Source organism: Natrix helvetica (assembly GCF_964273705.1).
Source record: "Natrix helvetica genome assembly, chromosome: 5".
Taxonomy (NCBI): Eukaryota; Metazoa; Chordata; class Lepidosauria; order Squamata; family Natricidae; genus Natrix; species Natrix helvetica.
Window position 1 is genome coordinate 90,708,213 of NC_138551.1, and position 13,608 is coordinate 90,721,820.

Genomic DNA, 13,608 nt, shown 5'->3' on the forward strand with positions numbered 1-13,608 from the left:
CTTGTTCCAGGAGTTTGTCAATTTCCGCGTCTACTTTCGCCTTTAAGGCGAATGGTAGACGTCTGGCCTTAAGCCTGATGGGAGCTATTGAAGGGTCGAGGTTTAAAGATATTGGGGAGCCCTTGTAGCAGCCTAATGATGGTGAAAAAACATCTTTGAATTCCGCAATTAGAGAGGTGAAATGGTTAGTAGGTAAGGAAGAGTATTGCGTTGCATGGATGCCAGTTATTGACAACCCCAGAGCACTGAACCAATCGAGCCCCAATAAAGAGGCCAGGGGATCCTGTACCACTAATAATGGTAGGTGGCCTGTGAAGGAGCCATAAGTAACTAGTAGCTTAGCGCAGCCTAGGAGCTTGATGGAGTTTCCCTGGTAGTCTTTCAGACGGCAGTTTGCAGGGCTGAGTTGCTTTACTTTGTAGTGGGGTAGAATAGATGATAATGTTTGCCAAGAAATAATTGAGCGAGCTGAGCCTGTATCTAGCTCCATGGAGCAAGGCCGGCCTTCGAGGAAGATAGTCAGGTGCATCTTACCGCGACCTCCTGCAGATGCGGATGCTGAGTCGACAACCCATTCAGGGTTGTATTCCTGGATGTCTCCCAGAGATAGAGAATTTAGGCGGCGATTAGGTGGGGCAGGTGCAGAAAAACGGTAGGCAGCATTTTGATTTTGTGGCCGGTTGTCAGGAGCGGATGAGCGGCATATTGCTGCTAAGTGTCCCTTTTTCCCGCATTTCCGGCAAATAGCTGCCCTAAATCGGCAGGTTGAGCGTGCGTGCTTGCCGCCGCAGCTCATGCAGGCGCGACTGTCTCTAAAATTTAATGATTGCAGACGATCTATTGCTAAGTCAATTTCTGATTGTATAGAGGAGGCTAGTTGTTGATGATTTACTTGAGGCGATGGAAACTGTTGTCCCGTTGGCAACGGCTGTGGCAACCGTCTACGGTCAGGGGTTGACTGTTCGGCCATCTCCGCTGCGCGAGCCTCATCAACGGCAATTTTGACCGGGATAGAATTCGGCGATGTAATTTCACGTCTTTCAGACCATAAATAAATTGTTCCAACAGGGCTTCGTCCAAATCAGCAAATTCACAAGGAATAGCAGCCGCACGGAGCGCAGCCACGTAGTGGCTTATGGATTGCCCCTCTCCTTGAATGCAGTGGCGAAAATCTTGTCGCCTTGCAAAACGTGAAGGTGCCGGTTCATAATGTGTTTTTAATTTTGCCATTAATGTCTCCCAAGGCACCGTGTGTACAGGGGTGGGAGCTGAGAGAGCTCTTGCAGTTGCGAACATCTCTGGTCCACAGTAGTTTAAAAATATGCCTCTTTTCCTCTCCAGGGAAAGGCTTGTTAAGTCGTGTGCCAGGAGGAAACATTCAAACCTTTCCACAAACGCCTCCCAGGTTTCTGCCTCCACACGAAATGGGGCGAACATCGATGAAGTTGTCATTGTAACTTGTTTTGCTGGGTTGGATCCGCCCGTCCTCGTCGCCAGTATTAAGTATCAGTAATAACTGACAGACCACCAGTAACAGTAACTGATTTATTCAACTTAGTAACTGAACTGAACTGAAAGCCGGTTGACAGCTATTTATATTCTCCAGCTGTCAAGCCGGTAGCCAATAGGGGCTTGATGCTCGTGCCGCCCTGGAACCTGTTTAAAACGACCAATCCTGGGCGCGCGTGGACAGGCCTCCTCTGGCGCCACCTGCTGGTGGACGCTCCGAGAATACAACACTTTGGGCAACAAGAAGAATTTATTATGGCTGAACCCAAACTGGTTTAACTCCAGGCAAAAAACATATCAACCAACTTGCTTAGTAAACTCAATTGACGACTTTTTAAAAATGTGCTGGAGGAATAAAAAGGAGTTTAATCCTAGGAGAGCAGGCAACAACAGACAAGATCATAAAGGAGAGGACATTTCGGGGGGGGGGGGGAGAGGACCAATGTAATTAAAGCAATGGTTTTCCCCTGATAAGCTGTGAAAAGAAGATACTAAAAAAGAACAAGAGAAGGCGGACAGAACAAATTATGGATCTGAAGATGGGTATTAAAGTACCATGGACTACAAGACTCTATCCCGGAACAAATAAAGGTTATCTGTTCCTTAGAGATGATGATCAACAAGCAGAAACTTACATAAGGTCACCATGTGATTATAAGCAGATGATGGACTAGAAAAAAAAAATTCATGGGCAAGGTGAAGAAACACAGAAGGGGAAGACAATCTATAATTAAATAGACTAAAGCTATTTAGTCTATTAAAGCTAGTCTATATACTTTGGCTATCTATTGAGAAGGAAGGACTCACTGGAGAAGAGCCTAATATTGGGAAAGATGGAGGGCAAAAGAAGAAGGGGATGGCAGAGAAGGAGGTGGCTGGATGGAATCACCAAAGCAGTCGGAGTGAACTTAAATGGACTCCAGAGGATGGTAGAGGACAGGAAGGCCTGGAGGAACGTTGTCCATGGGGTTGAGATGGGTCCACATGACTTCGCAATTAACAACAACAAAAGCTAAGGTCACAGTATGTGTTACAGGTAGTGGTCAACTTACAATCATATGTTTAGCGACAGTTCATAATTACGACACTGAAAAAAGTGACTTATGACTGATTTTTACACCTTTGACCACTGCAGCATTCCTATGGGATCAAAAAATGGGGCAAAACTCACTTAACAACTGCCTTGCTTAGCACTGAAAATTTTGGGCTCAGTGATGGTTGTAAGTCGAGGACTACCTATACCTTATTGCTCCATAGTTTGCCCCACATACTTTATTGCTTTGGCTATATGGTCAAATGGTCTTAACGCAGAATAGCTACATATATGCTCTTTGTTTATTTTCTTGTCTGAAAAAGCTATCTGGGGAACTCCAAAAACATACATGTGTGTGTAACATAAAACCAATGACTTGCATTGGTGTAAACTTTGTTTATTCACAGCACCCAACTGAACAGCATTTTCTAGTTGTGCCTAACAATCCACATCCACATTCTGAAATATCAGTTGGCCATCCAAATGCATGAAAGTGTCAGTACTGAAATTCATACAGAAGTTGAAATTCAATTTGGCCCATCGCTTTGCAAACATTACAACTTTTGAAAATACAAGATTAGAACAGGGAAACATTATGACTCTATAGTCTACCATCTATTGACTCTACACGGTGCTGCCAAATTATAAGGCAATCTTGGGACAAACTGTAGGTTGTGTCTTGATCCAGTTCAGCTGCCACGTGAAACATGAACACACCAAAGTATTTGGAGAGTATCAAACTGCTGGGATGTTCCAGCCCTTTCAATCTCCCCAAGATGGACAGCAAGGCAAATCTTCAGCTGTCATCTGGATATGAAAACTGTACCTGAAAACCCTCAACCATCCAAAAGAGAATCACTATTTATTTACCCTAAATAAAACCTGGACATCTGAGTCTGATGAGATTCCAACAAAAATGGAAGAATGCTGCATCTACTGCAACCAGATTGCCCAGTTGAAGCACTCAAGAAGGTATTTATCAATTTCTAACATCTTCAGTCAGGATGGGATGGAATGGGATAGCTTGGGGGTCTTCTATTCCAGCCCCCAACCCCTTCCCCAAGCAAGAGAACCTATATTATTTCAGATAAGCAATTGTATAGACTCCTCTTAGAAAACATCCAGTGATGAAGTACCCACATTCCTTAAGGCAAGCTGTTCCACTGGTTAATTATCCTGTTAGGAAGTTTCTCTTTAATGACAAAGTGGAATTTACTACAGGCCAGCTATAACTTGTACATGCTCAATGTAGATCTCGTAAAAGTTTTATAGTCCTTGTTTCACTTAGGAGTTTTACAGGAAGACTGTTATGATCGAGGAATTGAAAATAGAGGCAACAATTTTAAAGCAACAGTTAACTATTTTATTAACAATTACTTATTTGGCAGGATACGAACAATCCTTCCATCTACAATGGGACTATGGCTAGCAACTCTCAGAATTTAAGCAATTATTAGTGCTCAAAAAATTGTTTATTTCCATGTTTTTTTGAGCGCAAAAAAATTGAGGCCTTAACTATGATGCCAGAGAAGGCTCCTGCGAGTCCCTTGGACTGCAAGGTGATCCAACCGGTCAGTCCTAGAAGAGATCAACCCTGACTGCTCTTTAGAAGGCCAGATCCTAAAGAGGAAACTCTTTGGCCACCTAATGAGAAGGAAGGACTCACTGGAGAAGAGCCTAATGCTGGGAACAATTGAGGGCAAAAGAAGAATTGGGCGACAGAGAATGAGGTGCTAAATGGAGTCACTGAAGTAGTTGGCGTGAGCTTAAATGGACTCCAGAGGATGGTAGAGGACAGGAAGGCCTGGAGGAATGTTGTCCATGGGGTCACGATGGGCCGGACATGACTTCGCAACTAACAACAAAAAAATATTTTTTGAATCAATTTGTGTCCCACGTCTATCTCATCTGGGCTCCTCTATGACTGCCTAATTCAAGTGGCTTTTATTATATTTGCTTAAAACATCAATGTTCTCATTTGTTTGCATTTTAATCAACTATATAATTCTGTGCAAGATTTTTTAAAAAATCACGTTGTAGGAAGAATAATCCATCTGGTTCAGTTCCAATTTGGGAGAAAGGCACTGGAAATAAAATGGAGGCTGATTGGAAAGAAAATTTATTGATGAGCAGAACCCCAGCCTGCAGTTCTGGGACATCTGACAAATTAGCTTGATCAGTGTAAGGATTTTTATACAATTTCTGAAATGCTGCAAGGATCCTGCAATGTAGTGAGACTGATGTCTTTTGCTATTCTAATGGCAGTGGGTTAATCTTATTATGTCCTAAAATGTCAGGTCCTCTCCTTAGAATCTGGGTGGGGGAAGGATGTAAATTTTAATCCCATCCTTAGAGATTTCTTAATGGGTCCAACATTACCATCTCTAAAGATTTCTGCTGGAGGCTGTTTTACTATACAGGAAATTGGGGCTGCTTTCTGCCTCTAAGAGCATGTTTCTCCATTTCTCCTTTGGGGAAATATAATACTCTGCCTCTTTTAATATTTCCCAAAATATTGTATTCTACTAGAGGGGGGGGGAGAGGCTTCCCGTAATGTCATAAATAGCAAATTCTTATTCTTATGAAGAATTTTGGAACATTAAAGGGTTGTCTCAACATCAACTATTAAAATTGGACTTGCTTTCATCTTTCTTTGTTTCAATGGAGTTCATCATGTTGTTAATTTCTGTCTAAACATAAATATTAAGTTTGAAAACCATAATTTATGGCTTAGCACTGACATATAAATGACTCACTCTAATGTATTCAGAAAGCCATGATCAAAACAAATAAATCATAGCTTAGTATAATGTATTATGGTAGAGGAGAGGATGAGGAGAGGACACAACTTTGCAACTAACAATTAGCCCAACTTTTCTCTTTCTCACACATACACACACACTAGAGCAGTGCTTCTCAATTATTTTCTGTCATGCCCCCCCCTAGGAAGAAGAAAACATTTCGCGGCCCCCCCCGCGCGACTGTAAATAGTATAATTTGTCTATAAAAATGTTATAAGTACACCTCTGCATAACATAGCACACCGGTCTTTCCTCGTCTCCCACCGTAGTCACATGCTTTCTTTCCTCTTTCCCTCTTACTTGTCTATCCTTCCTTCCACCCTCCCTTCCTCCTTCCCTTCCTTCCTGCCTCCCTTCCAGTTCCCTCCTTCCTCTTTCCCCCTGCCTGCCTGCCTTCTTTCCTCTTTCCCTATCCTCCTATCCTTCCTTTCTCCCTCCCTCCTTCCCTGCCTCCCTTCCAGTTCCATTCTTCCCTCCTTCCTTCTGCCTCCTTCCTGCCTGCTTGCCTTCTTTCCTCTTTCCCTCTTGCTTGTCTATCCTTCCTTCCTTCCACCCTCCCTTCCTCCTTCCCTTCCTTCCTGCCTCCCTTCCAGTTCCCTCCTTCCTCTTTCCCCCTGCCTGCCTGCCTTCTTTCCTCTTTCCCTATCCTCCTATCCTTCCTTTCTCCCTCCCTCCTTCCCTGCCTCCCTTCCAGTTCCATTCTTCCCTCCTTCCTTCTGCCTCCTTCCTGCCTGCTTGCCTTCTTTCCTCTTTCCCTCTTGCTTGTCTATCCTTACTCCCTCCTCCCTTTCTTCCCTCCCTCCCTGCCAGCAGCTCCTCCAGCATCCCAGGGGCGAAGGGGTGGCGGTGGCAAGATTGGGCGACCGCCGCCCCTTTGTCCCTTCCCCAACAGCGGCTGTTGCGCTTCCGCTTCCAGACGGAATCCTGGCGGTGGAGCTGCTGGCGGGGAGGCGAGCTACCTGCATAAAGACGCCGCCGAGGGCATGGCAGAATATATCCCGGCTTGAAGTGGCAGCGCTGGGGACTGCTCAGAGACTCATCAGAGCCGCGGGCTGGAGCTGTGCAAAAAGTCTGCTTGGGCTGGGGGGGGGGAAGGGAGGGAAGCCTGGGACAGCCATGCTTCCCTCCCTCCCACCCCCGCCCGAGCAGGCTTCTTGCACAGCTCCAGCCTGCGGCTCTAATGAAAATCCACAGTCCGAAGTGCTGCCACTTCCAGGCGGGATATATTATGCCTCGCCCACGCCGCCGCCGTTGCACCCAGATGGAAAGGGAGCCTTCGCACCCCCCTTTACGGAGCCTCGCGCCCCCCCAGGGGGGCGCGCCCCACTATTTGAGAACCGCTGCACTAGAGTCACAAGTCATCACAGTCATCTAATATTAATCATCTAAAACTTCTCCAACTTGAATAAGAATTCACTTTTCCAACAAGATAGCAAAATATAACAATTCTGAATATACACAGGACCTCTAATAACTAAGGCCTGCTTTATACTTTCTGAAGCATCGTGGTTCTTTTCAATATTCTTTGTAGGAAGACAGATGATTTATTTCAAAGTAGTATTACTTTTCTATTTTATTATTACTACTTTTATAGTATTATTGCTATTTTAAAGTTTAAAGTTTTCAATTCAAAAGAGCTAAATGCAAAGTATTATTTGACCTATTATTTTAGTACCAATACCATTTATTTTTCTCATAGTACTAAGAGGAGATATGTTCATTGTCCTACAAAAAACAAAAACCACCAATATTTTATCACAGCAGATGAAATCATTGTTTCTGCATATTCAGAGTTAGCTTCACTTACTTTATTTTAAAGTATTGGCTTTCTTTTTGCAGATTTGTGAGATAGCAGGAGCAGAAACATGAAAAAGGTGATATAGGTATTTTAAATAAAGCAAAAAATGGAATTCAAAGGAATCTGGTAGTTTCTTTTTTAACTAGCAAGTTTTACTAAGGTCATAACCTTCATCTGACTGCTGCCATACAATCTCCTCCTACAAAGGAAACCAGGAAGAAGATATTACTGTACAATATACAAATACACGCAGAACAGAGTGGCTCCCCACGCTGGCCATAAACGATTTCCTCTGTTGCTGCCATTGCTGTCTGTGTATATCTTCCTTATTGTAAGAGCTACATGTTACCATTTAGGGAGGGAAAATCTTAAGATCTCCAAAGTAGGTCTCAAAATCTCCTATTAAAATCCATTAAGAAGGTGATGGACACAAAACACATTCAATATCATCAGATGAAAGTCACTGGTAATTCATAAAACTTGCTTTGACTTTATAGGCAACATTTTTTTGCAGAGTCACAATATAGCAAGGGATCCCTTCCTTTCTTAAGTAATCCTAAAGCCCTTCCTTTCAATACAGAACTGCTCACCTTCCATTCCTAACAAAATACAGTCATATGTCTGCAAATCCTGCACACTGAGAAAACTAAAAATCAATTTTAAAAAAAAATGTTAAAAAAAAGAGCTTGGCCCTGCACCTGAACCTAAGTCCATCCTTCCTAAATATTTTGCAAATTTTACGACTGCAGTATTTTTAGTCCTGGGAGACAACTTCAGGTAATCATTACAGCTGCAGAAGTTAGGTCTTACATTTTCCCCATTTTATTTTTGTATCAAAGGATCTCCCACCGGGCGTCATGTCACCGCCTGTGGTCATTTTATTTCGGGGTTTTTGTGTGGGATCCCCATTTAACCCCAGAATCATAAGGTGGTGACCAAAATTTAAGGCACATGCCGGGCCACCCTTTGAGGGCGCCGTCGCCAAGTCTCGCTTCCCGGCTTGGTATCGGAGGGATACCTCAGGGTGGGCACTGAAACCAGCCGGGGCAGCCGGGGGGGGCTGCCCACGCGTCGATTCTGCCCCCGAGGAGGCCACCTTAGGCCTTGAAATCCTCCGTCCCTCGTGGACGATCCTCTCGGCAAGTTCCGCCCTGAGCGGGGAGGGAACCATGACGGCGGCGTTACTCCGCCGCCGCTATGACACCTACATCTCCGCTCAAGGACACTGCAGCGGGCGGCTGCTGTTTCTTTCGGCTGGTGAACCGACCCCTAAAAGCGACGGAGGAAGCCCGTTTCCCCCTCAGGTGCAAACAACGGGCAAGGCAGGTTGAGAGAGAGGGAAGCATTTCCCGCGCCAGGCCCCGCGGAGGTGCGCCCTGGCACGACCCCCGCACGCGCCTTACCTTTTTGACCTGGTCATCCTTTAACTCGGTGAAGTAATAGGCCAGCAGCTGAGCGGCGATCATCCTGCAAACGGAGGGAGGGTTCCCAGGCGGCTTCGCCGGATAGCAGCCCCGAGAGAAGGCGACTCCAAAGCTGGGCTGGTGAAGGATGGAGAAGGGAGGCGCGCCGCTTCCTGGCTCTCTTAACCACGAGGCGTAGGGGGAAAGGAAGACCCCAGCGGTCCCGTCCTTCAACCCCGCCGGGGGATAATAAAAAATAAAATAAAAAAAGGATGCTCCTTTCTCTGCCTTCCCTCCACGCGAGAGTGACTAAGTGGAAAACCTGCCCCCTTCCTGCGCTGCCATTGGCTGAGCCGGGCGGGAGATGGCCAGGCAGGGCTGGCAAAGAAGGCTCGCCGGCTGGCGGACCCCCCGCCGCCTCGCCTTCTCTCGGCAGGAAGGGGAGGAGGGCCCTCCGGACGGCCAGCCCCGAAAAAGGGATCCCTTTTCCCCCGCACGTCCCCCACGTCCGCTTAGCCTTTTCCCCGAAGCGGCCGGAGGTCTCGCATTCGAGCTCCCCGGGGAAGGGATTGGCTGCGTTTTCTCGCCTCGCCTTTCTTGCGCCCTTCCCGCTCCGGAGGAAGCCAGGCCCGCGCGTAAAAACGCTCCTCCTCGGACTCTCCCTGAAGGAAGGCGGGTGGAAAAAACACACCCTGGACGCGTTTCTGGACCGTTGGACCGAGCCGGCGGGGGGGGGGGTTGCTGTAATACGGGACGCCTTTGAAAAGGGGGGGGGGAGATGCCAAAAGGGATCCTCCCCGACCCCGAGTAGATCTCTAAGGTGTCCTCTTGCACAGAGAGAGGGGGGGCTTTGGGTGGGGATCCTTTCGGTCCCTGGGGAGTAGCAAGGGGAATCTCTGTGGGAGACGCCTTGGGAGCCTTGGAGGAAAGTCGGAGTAAAAAAAAAAAAAACCTCAAACGTTGCCCACGGATAATTAGCTAGCTGTGTAAAGATGCAGGCCTCTATCCACTCCCTAGATCCCATTTGCATCCCACCTTTTGAGGCTCTTTCAGGCACATATTTCAAGCCACAAATGTTTTGATAAACCAAAAGAAGCATTTTGATCAACTCAAGGTCAACCACTCCAAACTCGATTGCTGAAAATAGCCACTTCAGCAACAGAGTGGTCAATGCTTGAAATCAGTGGTGGGTTGCAGGAGGTATGCCCCGTACTGGCGTACCAGAGCCTGTGCGGAGCACCGGGTACTATTCTGGTATGGTGCTCCAGAGGTCCCTCCTGCACTCTTTAGCTGTCTTTAAAGTCTTCGGCGCGCGCGCACATGGCGCATACAACACCTGTGCAAACGCTCTGACAAGCAGCTGGAGCTTTGCGGAGGCATCGCTGGACGGTAAGATGCATGTGCATGCCACGCATGTGTGCCCGTGCACCGCACGTGTTCATGTGGAGGATGCCGGGCCCTGTTGCAACTGTACCAGTTGCAATGGGATCCGGAATCCACCACTACTTGGAATGCACTACCTGACTCTCTTGTTACAGCCTCAAATCGGGTGAAATTCAGCAGGTTCTGTGACAGGTTCTGAAGAACTGGTAGAATTTTTGAGTCGTTCAGAGAACTGGCAAATACCACTTCTGGCTGACCCCAGAGTGGGGTGGGAATGGAGATTTTGCAGTAGCCTTCCCCTGTCACGCCCACCGAGCCACGCCCACAGAACCGGTAGTAAAAAAAAATGAATTTCACCACTACCTCAAACCCCCATAATTTTAACCTAAGACAGTCTACTGTTGACCTCACCCCATGCCTAAGAGGTCTGTAAGGGGTGTGCATAAGCACACCAACTGCCCTACCATCCCTGTCCTACTGTCTCCATTTATTTGTAACCCATTTTCTGTGTTCATATTTATGTTTATACTTACACCTGTTATCACATGTTTGACAAACTAAATAAAATAAAAATGATTCAGATGCAATCTGCTGTGTCATGGCAGTAAGACTGATCTGTGTATTTCTAGAAGTCTGGGACCATCTTTTCTGGCTAACACTTGTTTCTTAAAAGGTATGCGCTTTCATGAGCAGCAATTCCAGATAGTTTATGTCTTTTAACAAAAGGCGTTCCTCAGAAAAGGTGCTATCAGGATGCTGTGTTTTTTTGTTGTTGTTGTTGTTTACCACCATAGACTAGTATCTCTCCCGTTACTGTTCCCCTACAGAGGATTTCTTCGCCCTGAGCTAAACAAAAGGAGTTGTGATTTTGGATTCGTTTTCCTCACTCCAACTTAAGATGCGCCATTGACTTTCCAGAGTGTTGCATGAAGACCGTGCAACTTATATTTCCCAGTTTGATTTGGTTTTGAAACCCAAGAAAAGCACGTATTCTACATGCTTTGGGCTTCTGAAGAAATTGGTTTTTTGCTCTGATTGTCCCCGCTGCCACTGCTGGGTGGGGAAAAAAAATGAAACAATCTACTGTCTCTCCCACAAATGAGCATGGATCAATGTGTACCAAAGTGCCACCATCCCTGCCACAGAGGATCACTGCTCTATTTTGCTTTACCACTACTGTGCAGGATTTGAACAACAATTTTTAAAAGACACCTAAGCATTTAGTGGGATTAACATGCAGTAAAGTTGAATTTTCTGTCCTTACGTATGTGCAACTGAGTTGTAGAAATTACATTAATCATGAGTGTTCTGTTTCAGGCTTTTGTTGCTACTGTATAAAAGACTAGTTTTTAAGGCCAGAACATATAAGTGTCGGGGTGGTATGTCCTATTTTTTCCCTTAGATTAATGTATATATTTGTATTGATCACTTTTGATATGCTTAAATGCCTAAATAAAGTTTCTATTCAATTTATCTATGGAAATATATTCAAGAATAGCACTCCTTATTTCTCAGGCAACAAGGCCAGTCTTGCCCAACTCAAGTATTTTCTTTAATGATATAGTTAATGTTTAATAGCTGCTGGACCACATTCCTGTGCTCTCTCCTCTACTAAGAGGACCAACTGCCAGCCTTTGATGGCCTCAGCGCAAAGAAAGAACAAGGTAATTGCCATTCGGGTTCTAAAGAGCAAGGAAAAAGAAAGCCTAACCGTGAGAAAGAGAATGGTACCATTTCAGATTTCCAATAGTAGCTCAAATGACAAAAAAGGCACCTTCCCCAGACTAGTGGCATCTTGCCATGCCTCAACTGAGCTAAAAAAAACAGCTCAGATCACCAGCGCTGACACCGAGGGCAGTCTTTGAGTGCAGTGGTGGGACTCAAAAATTTTTTACTACTGGCTCTATGGCCGTGGTTTGGTGGGCTTTGTGTGCTGCACGCAAGCGCAAAGCGTGCTCTCATAGAACCGGTATCAAAAGATTTCGAATCCCACCACTGTACCCCCAGATTCTGGAATGAGCGAGAACATGTCTTGACATTCTTCCACTGTTAAGTCAGACATTAAGATATTTGAAATATACTATCCTGTCCCCGATCAATCATCTTTTCCCCAGGCAAAACATGCTTATCTCATCCAGATCCTTTTCACAGATTTTCGTTTTATTCCCCTATCATCAGTGTGCCTTTGTTTGAAAACCTGCTGCAATTTCTCTGAATCCTTCCTTATTCCTCTCTGCCATAAGCAGAAAAATTAAACACCCTCTAAAACAAGATGCTTAAGTTCTGTATGTCAGGAAACCTATCCCACTTTTCAACTGATTTCTAAATTTCATTAAAAGAAAGAGAATTTCTTTTAATGAAGGACACTGCAGCGGGCGGGACAAACGGGACATCATGACAAACATCCTGGCTGACTACACACACAAAGAAAAACAACAGATGAGGTGGGATATAGACCTGGTTTATAGAGTGAACTCAGCTTATGCTAGAACACACAATGTACCCAGGGAGGTTCACATTAAATTTCTTAGAAAAAGCACAAGAGGTGAAATTCTGGGTGTACAAAGGGGGCAAGCATTGACATATCATGATATGGAGATAACCATTCTGAAGCAGATCCCTAAGAAGATTAGAGAAAAAAGGAAGAATTATTCGCAATTAGTGAATAAATTATACCAGAAAGGGGTGTGGTTTAGATGGTTGATGCCTGAAGGTATGCTGATATTCTGGGAGGAGACAAGAATCAGAATCAATTCACCCATAGAGGCGCAGGCCTTTATGGAAAAAAATAAAACACTCCTAGAGAAAACACCAGACATTACAACGGACACGCAGGACACGGGAGGGGCCAGAGCTCTGCCAGTGGAGGGAGATGGGGCAATAGCAAGAAGACTCAGATCACAAAAATAAACAAGAAAATCATATTATTATAAATTGACCGAAAGTGATAATGGAATTATACCTGGATTTTATACTGTAATGTTTAATCTGATTGAATTTAGTAATAGAACTAATATGCTGATTGTAATCAATTATATACCAATGCATTATATATAAATGTATACTATGGGTATGGAGGGAGGGGCGCCTTTCACATTTTGCAACTGCCAAAATTTGTAGACCTGTCCATTTACCCTTTTCCCTATAAATGTTGAAAACCCAATAAAATTTTATTATGAAAAAAAAAAGAAAAAAAAAGAAAGAGAATTTGGGGCGCCAGTAGCCTAAGGGTCTTATGACTGCATCCATGTAAAACTTTTATGGGTCTTTATTCTTTCACACAAATTTTAGGAGGATGACAACCAATAACTTCAGCTTCTGTATTCTTCCTATGTTTTCCCACCACATTTTTTCCCTTTTTTTCTTTCCACAGAAAAATGCATTAAGAAGGAAAAGGCATAGGAGCCGTCCATCGCGTTCCTTTATGGTATTGCCAGATAAACCTGTCTAGAAATGCTGCTCCTAAAGTAATCAAAGTGAATTTTATTGGCAAGAGAATGAAATGCACAGAATGATCAGAGAAGATGGCTACTGTAATGCTATATTCTATAGTTCATGATATTGCTTTTGTTCTCTGTCAATACACATCTAAGTTTTTATAGGCACCAGGCAGTGGTGGGATTCAATTTTTTTTACTACTGGTTCTGCCGGCGTGGTTTGGTACACGTGGCATGGCTTGGT

General features: G+C 44.8%; 1 protein-coding gene across 2 annotated transcripts in view; it reads right to left on the reverse strand.

Moving 5' to 3' along the window:
- LOC309393251 (hexokinase-1) overlaps window positions 1-9,202 on the reverse strand; it is a 69,524-nt gene extending 60,322 nt beyond the window's left edge. The window contains exon 1 of one of the 2 annotated variants that reach the window (XM_081955233.1): window positions 8,545-9,202. In XM_081955233.1, coding sequence (XP_081811359.1) covers window positions 8,545-8,607 — 63 coding nt within the window. In that variant the 5' untranslated portion in view covers window positions 8,608-9,202. Of the gene's footprint in view, window positions 1-8,159; window positions 8,274-8,544 lie in introns of those variants that run through there. The other variant, XM_081955232.1, reaches the window with a different exon arrangement.
- Between the last annotated feature and the right edge of the window lie 4,406 nt (window positions 9,203-13,608).